General features: G+C 40.1%; 1 protein-coding gene across 4 annotated transcripts in view; it reads left to right on the top strand.

The window, feature by feature from the left end:
* Nucleotides 1-7361: 7361 nt before the first annotated feature.
* LOC122987686 overlaps nucleotides 7362-14996 on the top strand; it is a 38339-nt gene continuing 30704 nt past the window's right edge. For 2 of the 4 annotated variants that reach the window (XM_044359694.1, XM_044359695.1), the window contains exons 1-2: nucleotides 7363-7935; nucleotides 9923-10084. In XM_044359694.1, the coding sequence (XP_044215629.1) occupies nucleotides 10040-10084 (45 nt within the window). In that variant the 5' untranslated portion in view covers nucleotides 7363-7935; nucleotides 9923-10039. Of the gene's footprint in view, nucleotides 7936-9922; nucleotides 10085-14996 lie in introns of all 4 variants that reach the window. The other 2 variants (XM_044359693.1, XM_044359692.1) reach the window with 2 other exon arrangements.

Here is a 14996-nt window from a genome sequence, read left to right as displayed (position 1 = left end):
GAAGTGCCATACTGATTGGTGCATGGCATATTTGCTCAAAACACAAGACGTAAAACCAATCACACACTTGTCTCATCATCACAAAGCCTGCAGTATTTCAATAGTTGCACACTCAAAGTTCCACCATTTGTCCCTCCTTCATTGGATTTGAACATAAGTCGGTGTGTATGTTCACATAGTTGAAGATGTCTCCAGTGAGTTAAATCATGATTACTCAAAGGCATCTTGAGTTATAAGCAAATATGTGATAAGCCCCGCCCACTTTCACCACTCAACATGGCACTTCAGATTTTGGTTAATACTTACCCCCAGAGCATGCACACCAATTTTGTTGAAATTCTGTTTACATGGTTTTCAGATACACCTTTGTGGCATTTGTGGCGTCCCATATGGGTTGAGCTCAAAATGCTTTGGTAGACCTATTCCCAATCAATGACTGAAGTTACGTACCAATATTTATGATGATAGGACAAATGGTTAATGAGTTATTGCCAATATTCTCTAAGTCCCGCCCTTTGCAAATATATCTTGGTTGATAGCAGCCATGTTTTTCAATTGATCTAACTCATTTATAGTAGAAATGTTTATCTCAGTCTCCCAAGGCTGTATATACTAAAATTGGTGTTGATTAAGTCACAAACCAAAGTTCTATTCATATTATTGTTTTTCAGTTTATGCAAATTAGCAAAAAGTCCATTATGGACTTTTATGGTCCAAGAGGCTTTTTTCTCTTCATCACCTCTCGGTTTGTCTTCATCACCTCTCTCCTCCTCTTCATCATCTCTCTGTTAGTCCTCATCACCTGTCTCCTCCTCTTCCTCACCTCTCTTTGTCTCCTCATCTCTCTCCTTCTCTTCATACTGCTCTCTATGCCAGCTTTAAGCTTCCAAGTTGTGATACTGCATTTCCAACATTGTTTCAGCAATTTTCAGCATTGCTTCAGCAATTTCTTTTAGCATTCAAAAATCATTCAAATATCAAAATGCTCAGCTCTTGAAGGACATTATTTCTTGTTAAGCAATAAGCTTTTTCAGCTTTTTTTTTTTTTTTTTTTACATTTAAAATGAATTGGGGACACCCTCAAACCCAGTCCAATTTAAGGTTCAACTACTTCAGCCTTATTTTCACTCTAATCTTCGACTGTTCTGCTTTAGACAAAACTTTCTCACTTTAGCCCTTTTATAAGTCTCATAAATCTCACTTCCATACACAACTTATACATTAAAAATGTAGACAAAGTTGCACTCTTTCATACAATGCCACCTTTAAGCAGTGCAACTCCTCTTCCTCCTCCTCTTCTCTCTTCTTCCTCCTCCTCCTCCTCTCTCCTCATCCTCTTCCTCATCCTCATCTTCCTCCTCCTCCTTTCTCTCCTCCTCATTTAAGTTTTCAGCTCTTTAGGTTACAAAGTGTTATATATTTTGGAATGCACTTCAGCTTCCAATTCATTGAGTAGGTGATCATGTTTCAGATGCCAGATTTTTTTTCAGTAATACAATGCTTTTCAACTTTCTCAGGTAATTCAATACGATTTCAGCAATTTCAACTTCTTTAGGTAAGTGACTTCAGCTTCCAACTCTTCCACTATTACAGTTTGGACTGCAGGATTTTCAGCAAAGCAAAGCAATTCATTTCAGCTTTTCAGCTAATTCAGTTAAGATTTCAGCTTTTCCAACTTCTTCAGATAATGTACATCAGCTTCCAACTCTATTACATGCCACTATTATATTTCACCATCATTTCAGCAGGGCAATACATTTCAGTTTTCAGCAGTTTCAGTAAATTCAGTTAAGAATCACTTTCAGCATTCAGCAAATCACATGCATTTTCTCTGGGAAATGCATTAGTAGTCATGCATATTAAAGTCTGTGTAAAAAAAAGAAAAAATGTCTTCTGAGTTTGTCACACCACCAAAAAATGCCAAATTTGAATGATTAAAAAAAAATCACCAAGTAGGCCTATATAAAGTTAGGTTTCAAAATCGTGGAAAAATAAGCAGTATTCTTTGCTCTGAAACACTGGGGGCGTGTCTGCTGCAGGCACTGAAAGCACAGCCCAACTGAACAGCCTCTGAGTTAACAACGCTCATACCAAACTTCTGTATAAATATACACAATTTAAAATAGGCCTTGTTTGTAAGTGTAAGACAAGCAACCTGAATGATATATTTTTTTAAAAAAGTAACATTAAAAGCCACTGTTTAATTCAGCACATATTTTGTAGACTTATGTAACTTAAATGACTTGTTAACAAGTGATCCATCACCAATCATAGTGTAACAGACTGTGTTCATGTTAGTGTTTAATTGTTATGATCGTTACTGTAAGAAACGTTAGTTTAGTTCAGACATGAGGTCTGTTGAGTTGCAGTACTGATATTTCCAGACTGTCAGTGAACATGTTGTTGTCAGCTTAGATGCTGTGAAGCCTGTCCATCATGTGAGCTACCTGTAACAGTGATCAGTGGGAGATAGCACACTTGTAATTGGCTGAGAGTTAGGGGGGGTTGTTCTTCTTCTTCCTGTTTTGGGTGCTCGGCAGTTAGTCTATTTTACGAGAGGCTAAGTGAGAGGCTAGTGTAGAGTTCGTGGCAGGTGTTTTTTTGTTATTTTGGCATTGGCTACGGCCCACAGAAGCCTGTGTTATTGTGCACAATAAAGTTGCAGCGAAAACCGGCTAGTGTCTCATCGTCTGCTTATCGAGGGACGTTGCATTGGTGTCAGAAGGAAAAGTGTTGCCTATGAGGTTTCCGGTGCCATCCACCATCTCGTCCACAACAAGCTAACAGAGGAGCATTGTGTCTGCTCTGCGGTGTGAAATATGCTGCCAAGAGATTTGTCAAAAATCAAGTGGGAGGGAGCTGAAAACAAGATGATTACGGTGCTGAGGCACAGAGAGCAGGTGAGAGAGACATTGAGGGGCTAGTTCACCATACCTATACTCACATGCCCCCTGCCATCCACAGTGAATTAGCCCAGGACCATTTCCTCTAGGCACTGTTACTGGCCAACCTGCGTGTCTAGATGCTGCTGGCTCATCTCAGATCTCTCCTGGAGGTTTTTGAGTTAGCATTGGAGAGAGAGATGCTGTGTGCTGGTCCCCTGGGGTCTGCGCTGGACAATTCACCAAAGGTGAGGGCTGCAAGTGGAACCGATTTGGATACAGCAGCACCTGCCTGGGCAGAGAAACTAACACAGTTTGTGCACCCTGCCTCATTTCGGGAGGAGCAGTGGGCCAGGCCACACTCGAGGATCTGCTGGGGATGTGGACAGCCTGGCCACCTTGTCTGGCAGTGCAAGACCTCAACTGGCCGCCTGGCCAGGCCAGACAGCAGCAGACAAAGCCTTGCCGGACATGCAATGGGCTGGACTCATTGAGCCTTCCACCAGCTCCTGGGCCTCCCCAGTTGTCATGGTCCCCAAAAAGACAAAGGACGACTGATGGGTCTGTGTGGACTTCAGACCCCTCAACAAGGTGACCAAAAAGGACCCATACCGCCTCCCGTGCATCAATGAGGCCTTGGACACAGTGGTGGGGTCTTCCTGGTTCTCTTCTCTGGACCTATGCAGCGGATACTGGCACGTTCCCTTTGCCCCAGAGGCCAGACCCAAAACTGCATTCATCACCAGCGGGGGCTTGTGGCAGTTCAAGGTCCTCCCCTCTCCTGCATAGCTGCACCCCTATTCCGCCTGCTGCAGAAAGGGGAGAGGTTTGTGTGGTCAGAAGAGTGTCAGGCAGCATTCACCACACTGCAGAGCCTCGTGGTGGCCCCAGTCCTTTCCCAGCCTGACCCAACCCTGCCTTTTGTCCTCAACACTGCTGGCATCAGTGTTGAGGACAAAAGGTCGACATCAAGTCAGTACTGGGCCCTGAGGGAGGTGGTGCTCCAGGGGTGCATGGAGCCCCAGGATGTGGTAACTTCGGGGTCGGCCCCCCTAGCACCGAAATTTCAACGAAGCAGCGAAGTGATGTTTATCTCCTTCTTGCAATGTCTGAAAACAGCCCAGGCCTGAGGACATCTACATGCCGGTGACAGAAATCCTTTGACTGTGCCACAGCCCGAAGTGCATGGAGGTGCAAGGGCCCGTTCATCGCTGCTTGCAGTTTTAATTAGGGCCCGAGCACTGACAGTGCGAATGCTTACTGTAATTCAAGGAATTATTAGGGCCTGAGCACCAAACGGTGCGGGGGCCCTCTTGTAATTGAAGCGAGCAAAACCGTAAACCCAACAGTACGCCTAGGTGGTAAATAAACTTGGCTTTACTCATGTAAAAATTGACCCAACTAAATTAGACTCCCCCTAATGTCTCCTCTGTTGCCACTAGTTATACATGATAATAAATGATTAAATAAATGACTACCACATAAATAGTAGAGGTCCAGATATGCTATTTAAGTGAATTTGGTGTGTGTCACATCTTGCATTTTTAATATAAGAGGGGAGTCAGATTTTGTTAGATGTAAAAACTAACAACAAAATATGACCCCCCCTCAGTCTGCCCCCTGTTGCCACCAGTGACTAATAGGTCCAGATATGTCAGCAAAGAGATTTTGGTTTGTGTTGCATTTTTAATCGCTTAATGTGGTCTAAGAGGTGAAACTTGTGAAATGAAAGTAAGTGCCGGTTGTATTGGAGAAAAATCTGCGATAAGAGTTGTTATCTCATCCTAGTTTTCCAACAAAACTGTGGAGAAATGACAGAGAGAGAAGATGTTTCGTTTTTGTTAAGAAAAAAACAAGATTAAAGATATTACGAAAAATGTACTGAGTGCAAATAAAAGTCACAGATATCAGGAAATTCAAAATGTCACAAACTGTGCAAACAGAGGATTAAAAAAAACATTACCATCTTCCATTCTGGTGGTGCTCAAGGCATCTATTGTTTGACTACAGGTCTTTAAAATAGTGAATTTATAGATAGTTACCAACAAAAACATTAAAAGACTGTTAAGCATTTGACACTGTGTTTCAGATCCATAGACTGAAACCAAACCATTCATCTGTTGTTTTTCCCACCTATAGCCATAACTTGTATTCAATAGTGTAAGACAAAATTTTTCAGACTTTTTCCAAGATTTCACTATGTTTAACCTCAAGCCTGACCTTAGAGCATCAGTGGCAATGTCTGTGTATGTGCGTGTGTGCGTGCTGAGGAAACTATAACACATGCAATCATAGATTGTACTAATGATCAAGAAAGACAATATATGAGGGAAGAACTTAGGAAGACTGGAGTTCTGGAGCTCAGCATTAAAACTTTAATGAACCTGCCAAGTGGGTGGAGCAGTAGTTTTCTTTGCCTTTATTAGACAGACAGGATTAATGTATAGGATTTAATCTTTGGTCCACAGTCCGAAGCAGAGGGTGGCGGTAATGCACCTAATACGCTGGTTGCCAACCACTGTTATAAACCAAAAAGAAGAAGAAGAAAAAAGTTTTTTCAAACAGAGTGATACATCCTGACGGTCCCGGTGTTTCCTCCGCAGGCTCCACTTCACTCAGCTGCCCGACAGACCCACTGTTTCTTCCCACTTTAACCTGAATAACAAACTGGGGCTGGGTACTCCAGTTGGATCCAAACAGAGCCAGGGCACAACGGATTTGGCAGAAATTGAATATAATATTCATAAGTATGTTTTAATTAGTGTATAATCCCATGAAACTAAGAATTGTTGTGTTTTCATTACATTAGAATGAGCCCTTTATATCTGCATAAAGAGCGGGTCCTCTTCCACGCAGTCCGCCATGTTGTACTGCCATGTTTCTACAGTAGCCCAGAATGGACAAATCAAACACTGGCTCTTTGACAGTCACTGTAGGTTCTCCTACACGCTTGGAAGGGGAAGGTGACGGGAGGGGTACTCAGTTAGTTGAAATCTGCAAACTCACCGCTAGATGCCTCTAAATCTTACACACTTGTCCTTTTAATACTTTTCTTTCTGAGCTCCTCTGGCAAAAGACCTGAAAGCTGGGGAAGATGGCCTCTTAAACATAGCCCACAGGAGGCAGAGGAGGCAGTGAAATGCAAGAAGGGCAGAAATAATTCTGAACATTCTTAAAAATCCATCTTTTTTTGGCTTTGTAATTATATTTGTTTAAAGCTAATTCCTTATTTTAAATTATTTCTCTATTTTGATAGGTTGTTTGTTCTTAGGTATCTTTAGATTTGTTTGATTGCTGTTTGTTAAATTTCCCCCTGTGTCTCTCTTAGCCTATAGCCTACGTGTGTATATTGTATATTGTGTGCCATTTGTAAGGTCAGGTCTGTTCCGTTCATTGCTTTATTGTTTAGTTGACATCACTTTGAGTTTGGGCCCTAATTTTTGGTAGCTACTTTTTCTAGTTCCTAGGTTATATGAGGATTTATTAGCAACTTTTTCCATTTGTTATCAAATTTTCAATGTTTATATGATAAGAATTTTCTTTTTTATACCTTTGTCCTTGGACCTTTTTGCTTGGTCCATGACACACCTAAAGATAAAGAAACCCATTACAAAGTTATTACAAATACTCATCCTGCAGCTGAACCAGAGATTTAGAATTGAGGCTTTGCCTAAAGATGAAGAAACCCATTACAGTTATTACAAGTATTTATCCTGCAGCTGAACTAGAGATTTAGAATAGAGGCTTTGCTTTGTAATTTTTCTTGAACACCTATTCATGTAACCAATCCCTTCAGTTTTGTGAGGATAGTCACTGCTGTTAATTGTGAAAAATGGACAACCTACCATCTTTAAATGTATGCAACACCATTTTTAATAGATAATCTTAATGCAGGTATATTGTTGAATGCAATTATTCTCATGGGAAAATATCCTATTCATGTATGCAAATGGAGAAAAAGTTTAATAATAATAATGCATTTTATTTATTTATTATATTACAGCGCAGCTACTTCTCACCAATAATGATAAAGTCAAAAAACAGAGAAGATCTCAAAATATATCAGTCGATGTTTCTAATGTAATGGCCTTGTCTTAGTTAACTGCCTTTTGTTTTAATTTTGTTCTTATGTTGTTGTCGTTTTTTTTTTTAATTCATTATAAAATTGTGACAGTGTATTTCCCATACTTGTATTGTGAATGTGGTCAATAAAGGCAGGAGAGAAAAATACATGATTCACAGTTTGAGCACTTTTACAACTTGGATATACATGAATCTCTCCTGGTTAAATCAAAAGACAAACAAGAAAAAGATGAAGAACGGTGCTAGAAATTTTCAGGTTCTTTGAAAAAAAAAAGTCGGAGGTAAAAATCTACAGGACAGTGTACGTAACAATTTCGGGTAGAAGATAACTGTGACCCCCAAGGTGCATTTCGGTAAGAAACGGCCAATCACTGAGCTTAAAATTTCGTCACGTTCGCGGAAGCTAAAGATTACATTGTTGAGAAAACAGATTATACGATCTACAGAGTGAATCAGTTCACTTTTAATTTCTGAGTCACTACAGTGAATTCAGCAACCATGGCGCCGTGTTTTGTTAACAGCGACGAAGCATTTTAAATTAATTACTGCCCTGATTGACTTTTTAGCCGTTGAAACGACCGATTAGGCTTATGGGTATTGTAGTATTCTTAGCTGTCCGCCATGACAAATCACGATATTTCTATGTTAAGTAATATTGAGGAGATCGTTCAAAGAAAACATTGGAATACTGAACGAGGGAAAAGACTTACGGAACCAGCGTAGTTGAATTTAACAATACACTTGCACTGACATATAACAGGAGCGACCTTGATTCGGAAACTGCGGCTCATATTACTGCAGCGGCGCTGCCTCCCTGCGCTCCAAGCGGCACACCAACAGACGGCTCGGTTAACGGCGCACTAAAGCCGGTGGCATCTTTAATATGACTTGTTTTTACAGGCATGTGTGAGTGCATTTATGTGCCATTCCCTCAGGTTGACATAACATTTGGCCGGTTATCTTGCTTGAGGTGAGTGATTAATTATTGTTTCATAATTGCTTTGTTTAAGAACTAATATGTGGAATCTAAAATAGAATTGTCCACTGTATTGTAGACTACAGCCGCCTGTATTGTCAGGTGCCCTGACTGATGTATAGACTGGTCAGGATTGTGCAGACATGAATGTAGGCTGCCATCCACAGTTACCGTGACACTGTATAGTCTACAGACAAAGATCGATTGAAATGTTTCTGATTGGCTCTGACGGAACTGGTATGAGACATTTATTGTTTTACATGAAATGTTTTCATATGATTGGAATGAAAATGTCCGCTGTAATTAACTGCAGACTTTATTGTTACACCGTCCTGACTGTCGGAGATTCACTTATAATCTAGTCTAGTAGGCTCATACATTGACCAGCATACGGTTCTGAAGCAGTGCAATCTACCAAGGCTATATAACATAGAAAATGAAATGCTCCCATCTTTTTTAAACTATCGCTGCGGATGACCTCCCTTTAGATCATCAGCTTCCATCTTGATGCCCTTGAGCAAGACTTCTTGTGCCGGGTAGTTCCCACTGTGAAGGCGGAGAAGCTTATAAATGTGTAATAGGTTGTTGCTGCATGGGAGAATGGGAGTCCGTGCCTCATTACAAGAAAAAAATTTAGGCTAACTCTTATGGTTGATGAAATGCTGGAAAGTGCAGATTTATACTACATTTAATGGAAACAGTTTCAAAAGACACACGTGAAAGCTACATGATCAGAACACTGGTGTTTTTGTAAATTTTATGAACTTAAGTTTTTATTAGAGTTGTACAGACTTTCATAAAGATAAGGGTTTGCTGAGTATGAACATGTTTTTCTGTCAAACCCATTTTTAATTCAACAAAATGCATCAATGTTTGATGTTGTTGTAACAGTAACATACAACAACTTTGCCTAAATAAAGTATGATCTAATTCACAAAACATTGTAGTTAAAAAAATAACAAAAACTCCATTAAGTCAAGGTCCACTTACTAACCTTTTTCCAGATCTATCAATCTCACAGCCTGTTCAGTTGCCATTGAGATGGCTCAGTTGTCTAAGTGATGACTCACTTAGTTCTATACCTGGGTCAAGTGATGACAACTGAGCTATCTCCATGAACTCCATCAGCTAGAGAAGACTGTGGGGAAAGAAAGCTTGGGAAAAGTGAAGCTTGAGTTTAAGAATTCTTTGTCAAACTGTTTTCAAGTCAAGAATGAGGTTCCATGCTCTATTTGTGTTGAGTTTTTCTCTGTTTTTACATCATACTGAGCTTCCTGTTTTATGCTTTTGTCAGCTGTTCTTGCAATACTGTTATTTGTAAATAACAGTATCTTCTTTGGATGTAATTTTGGATATTTAATGCCAATAATTTCAATTAGAAATGGCAACAAAATCTGTGAATGCTTAAATATGGTTCAGGTATTGCTGTGTAAATGTACTACATTTATATAGAACTTTTAACCAAGGGGATTCACAATTTTGCCTCTTACTCACTCATTCACACACACACTCATACACAGATGGCAGCAAGCTACCATGACCATTGAGAGCAACTTGAAGGGGCTTGCAAGGACACTTTGACATATGGACAGGAGGCACCCTGAGATCAAATTGCTTACCCAGCAATTAGTGGGTGACCCGTTCTACCTGCTGTGCTGCAGCAGAGCAGGTAGAACGGGTTACTAAGTTACTAACTTAGTAAATTCAAGGAAAGATGCTGGTCATTCTTAAATAATAAAATGCAGGATACTACAGGATACTACTATGAGATAGTTTATGTAGTATACAATATAGAAACCGATACAACACTATACACAGTACAATTCTATCTCTGTATTTGTACTGATTGTTGTGTGTTTTTCCAGATAGTACGTGTCTTTATTTTTTACCACAGCCAAACCACAGGTCAAAACAACATTTTTAGAGACACTTAAAGGCGCCTTCATATTTTGTATTATATTTCCTGACTCCTCTATTCCAGGACAGAGTGTGACCTTTACATTTCCACACCTGTAGAGAAAACAAAGAAAAAGAGTCAAAGACGAGAGAAAGAAGAGGCTTCCGTGATTCATGTGCCCCTTAGTGTCAGCCACACAAGATGAGTACAGACAGACCCAAACGGAATATCATCAAGAAAAAATATGTAAGTGAAGTTTCTTTCGTCTCTGTGATCTATACACTGGCTGTAAAAACCATGCACCATTTTGACTTTTTTCAAGTTTTATTTTTCACAACATAGAACCACAGTGGATGTTATCAGGATTCTTTAACTATCAAAATCAAAAGAAAAAGTGGTACTTCACTGCTTCCAAGTCAGTATTTAGAAGAGGCATCCTGTGACAGCACACTGTGACAGTGCACTGATGGATGTAATGAGTGTGGAGCAGGCCAACTTATTGATATGCAAACGACTGATTGAGGGTGTGTCTACATCCATTTGGAAATGAGGCTAGTGTGCCCAGTTCCACAGTTACTGAAATTTATAAAACAGAACCATGTGCACACATAGCTGTATAAATCTGATGAAAAAAAATCATGTGCTTATTTCTGTCATTGTGTGTTCACACAGTTTTAGTTGTGCATTTCATGCATCTGGCCCTTGATTTTTGTGTGAGCAATTGCATTTGAGCAAATGCTAATGTCAGCTTACTAACATGTGCACAATGACAATATTAACATGCTGATGTTTAGCAGGTAATGTTTACCATGGTCATCATCTTAGTTTAGCATTTTAGCACACCAGCATTTGCTAAAGAGTGCGTAAAACAAACAAATCTGAAGTTGTACTGTGAACTAATGATATATCAATATTTGGCCACAAACCAAATATTTGGACAAATTGAAATTTTGACCAAATGGTGACCATAGATGAAAAGTCAGAAAATCATCAAATCCATTGCAACTCATCCTCTGGGGACCATGAATGTTTGTTGTTGGGGCATTTCAGTCTGGACCAAAGTGGTAGACCGAAATTACCTAGAGCCCTGTTGCTAGTGTGGCCACAAATACACTTGTCAGTGCTCTCCGGTGGACAAACTATGTAATGGAGACTTGGTTTCCAAATTACCTCAAACATATATTTGAAATCACTCCTCATCATATACACCAGTGTACACTGATACTGAATAAGTTCAAATTGGCCGATAATATCAGCAGAGGTATTGGTTGCCCTCCACTGCAAGATATTCCCTGATCCGGGTTCCTCTGAATCTTTATGAATATACTTGCTGCTAGCTCATATCATAAGCCACAACCTTGTTCCATAGGCCTCACTATGTTGTAAATAAACCAGACTGACCACATCTAAAGTCAAAGGTGTTTTCTATCCGTTCTGAATGTCCACACTTGAAGGTGAGATGAAAAGCCTGCTGTCACAGCATCCTCCTGGCTGTATTCTGCTGCTTCCCTGATCTCTCTCCTTGCGTGCCTTTGTAGTCTCAATGCAGTGAAATGTACAAATGGACAGTCTGTCCTTAAAGACATTCATGGTGTTGCACTTAGTTGTTTACAGTAATGGTGACAGAAGTAGTTGTATGAAGAATTAAAAAAAAGAACTTGTGTGACAAAGTAGATGAGAACACACCATTTGTCCCATTTACACCTTTATGTATTTCAAACCATGTTTGTCATTTGTTTGTTAAGACAGTGTACCATCTAAATCTGTAGCATTGCAAGCACAAATTATCCAGGGACGTTTAGGCTTAGCAATATGCATTGTTACAGTTACATCAACATTTCCGGTTAAATCAAAACTAATACCCATATTTAAGTTCAGTAATTAGTGATACAGTCAACCTTTCAAAATGCCTTGTTTCATCCGGTCAAAAATCACCATGTGAACCAATCATGTGAACCACAGCTCTGTAACAACCTGAGTTCTGGTGGGAGACAACCCCGCAAATCCTGCAAAAATGATACCACTTATTGCATGTTTTTATATCAAAACAAACATGGAAGCAACCAGCTACTTGTATTAATACATCCATAGTTTATATGCAGTACAGTTTGTGCTGAAAAGGCACAAAAAAGGCATAAGGAAAGAAAGAGAAAAAAGAAGAAAAAGGGGCAGAGTTTGGGGGAGATCATGGATAGAGAGGTGTGGGTAATGTACTGTAGAGCATACAAAGGGAACTGGAGGTGAGTGAATGTAGTTAAACAAAGCCAACCTCAAGTTCTGGTCAGCTGTGTAGCTGTTTCATTTGTAGAGACATTATTTCAGTGGCATTGTTAGGACCTATCATTTGAGGCTTCACCTCCGAATATTTTCATCCTAGCCCCAAATATATTTGGTCCTGGTATTTTCATATAACAGAGCATCAAATCTGTGTAGGAATTTGTGCACTCAAATATCTTTATGATGTTATGGGGGGTATTATGAATTATTATTGTGCACAACTCCAACATGAAATTATTCGTCCAGTGACATTACTCATATTAGAGTATGTGTAATAATAGGGAAATAGTCCTCCTTGTTGGACACACAAGAGAGGTCAATTATAATTATGATTGTTATTCATCTTAATTATGATTTTGCAAGGGTATAGGTCTTTTAAGGTTAAGTGACTGAGATGCAAGCACAAGAAAACACAAACAAGTTCACTCTAGTTACACGCACATTTATTACTAATACTACAGCTAAACATTTTACAAACAAGACATAAGAGGGAAAGGGAAACTGGTACACAAGGCTATGGCAAGTGAAAGTTCGAAATGCCTGATGCAGAGTTATGTATTGTGTAGTTGGTATGAGAAACCTGATAAACTGATGAGATGACTGTTACCTGAGAAGCAGCAAGTCAAATCAACGGTACCACAGCCTAGTTCAGAATTGCCAGTTGAAATTACAAATCATGAAAGCACCAGGGTTTAAGCAAGTTGATGGAGGTTTTGTACGAGTAGTTGCTTGCTCCCTGGGGTAGCTTCTTGTTGAGAATGGAGTCCGTTGTGCTGGGGTGAGGAGCTGGAGTCTGGATCGGGTAGTGATGAGTGAGTCGGCCGGTCCGGACTTGAAAAGTTCCCATTGGGACAGAGCTCCTTGTTTATGCTCTCATGCTCTCCTAGGCTTGACCCTCAACTCATGACTCCAGATTCAGAAGATGCTCTGAGTCACATCCTCAGACTAGCAAACTGCAAGCTTTCCACCGGCATGGCAGAAAGCAAGAAGAACCAGCAGCCAGCATCAAGCAGCCTTTAAGAGCAGCCTAAGAATAGCTGCCTAAAAAGGCTTAAAAATATCAGCTTAAAACAGCAAAACAGCAGCCAACAGCTCAAAAACAGCAAAAAGGGCCAAGAGTCTCAGATAAGACACTGTTTTTAAGTTTCAGTCTGACCAGAAGGTGCATCCTAACCAATCCCAGGGGTTGCAGAGTTCTGGGGAAGCAAAGTCAGTCCCCCCCTGTCCAAAGACAGACAGGTACAGGTCCTGAATATGGTTAATCCATTAAATAAAGCATTTACAATTTAACAATTGCATGATTCCTAATTTTGCAATCTGGATAGTAGCTTTAGCATTCTGACAATGAAACAAGCAGAATGGTACTAAACATGGTAGGGTTATCATGGATGATGATATTATGTTATTGTTACACTTCTTGGCTTAAAGGCAATGTAATAAAAGTCAAACTAAAGTATGTAACAACACATACTATGATATACACACACATACTAAGATACAACAACAATTATCCTTACACAAGATCTAAAACTACACCTAAAACTACATTTGTAAGTCCATGGGTTTTACAGCCCTTTATTCTTCTTGATCTGACTGCAAACGGCAGGGGTCCATGTCATTTGAGGGTGTGTGTGTGTGTGTGTGTGTGTGTGTGTATGTGTGTGTGTGTGTGTGTGTGTGTGTGTTTGTGTGTGTGCGAATGGGCATGGCATATAGTGCAGCATGTCTTGTGCCTTATGCTGGTTTGCCCAGTGATCAGTTCTTGGGTTGGTCACTCAAGTCCTGAAAATCAAAATCCACAGTGGGATCAAACCTGGTGCCAGCTCGTCTCTGTGTGTGACTGGCCCTTAGGTGGGGGTCGTTTATCCAAATGGTACTATCAATTCACACTGTGGTGTGAATTGGTCTTCCTATCTTGCTGGCTCTTTTAGCTTGAAGGATCAAAGGTGGTTTGGGTCAATGGTCTGGTTTGGTGACCATGCAGGAGATGGGGTGTTCCTTACTTTATGGGCCAGCATTCCTTGGGTGTTGAAGAAAGAGCTGGTCTGTTGTTTGAGGCTTGTGCTGTCTGCCTTTGGAACATGCAGGGACTTTATCCTACATCTGCGTCGGTGGGATGGCGAATAATATAGCCCTGCACATGACAACGTACATGCAGTCAGGCAGGAAAGTTACAATGAGCTGCTGTCTCTAGTGTCCAAGTTTTCTCCACATTTCAGCTCTGAGAAAGTAACAGAAGTGCACAGAGGTCTCCAAAATCACAAATCAACTTGAGCTTTGCCTCTTTTACTTCTCTGTGGTATTTCTTATCTAGTCTATTGAAATGTCAGTCAAAATACAACTATTAATGTGATTCAGACAGGTCTGTAATAGGTTCGATTAATGTCTGAATTTTACTTCACATGTCACTGAATATAATCAGTATGAATCCTGAACTCCACCACAGCTGTTGGGGCATTTATTTTAAGTAGCTAAAAGTCTAAACTCTGTCTCCTCTGCAGATTTTCCTCTGTCCTGTCAAGTTTTTTATCGTAGTTTTCAGTTTGCTGCTTAACTACAATTTTTCTCAATATTTGCTGTAGTCGCAGTACTGCACACATGGATGTGTTTCTGTAAACTGAACCCAGCCTTAAATCCTTGAAAGAAATACCTTTTATTGTACCATAAGTTTGTTGCCTGATTGGACAGATAGGTCTATCATTATACTGACAGACAGGAAGTGGTATTATCATGTTTTGGGACTTGATGGTTGGTTCTTCACGAAGGTGAACTTTTTTACTCCATAGAGTAAAAAAATAATGTTTTCTCTCTCAGGTCTACATCAAGTTGTATCAATCCCTGGACACATTTGCTGTAGCCCCAGATCTTTTCAAAACCTGAA

The sequence above is a fragment of the Thunnus albacares genome, chromosome 8, assembly GCF_914725855.1.
Source record: "Thunnus albacares chromosome 8, fThuAlb1.1, whole genome shotgun sequence".
NCBI classification, from domain to species: domain Eukaryota; kingdom Metazoa; phylum Chordata; class Actinopteri; order Scombriformes; family Scombridae; genus Thunnus; species Thunnus albacares.
This window is presented reverse-complemented; position numbering and strand designations above follow the sequence as displayed.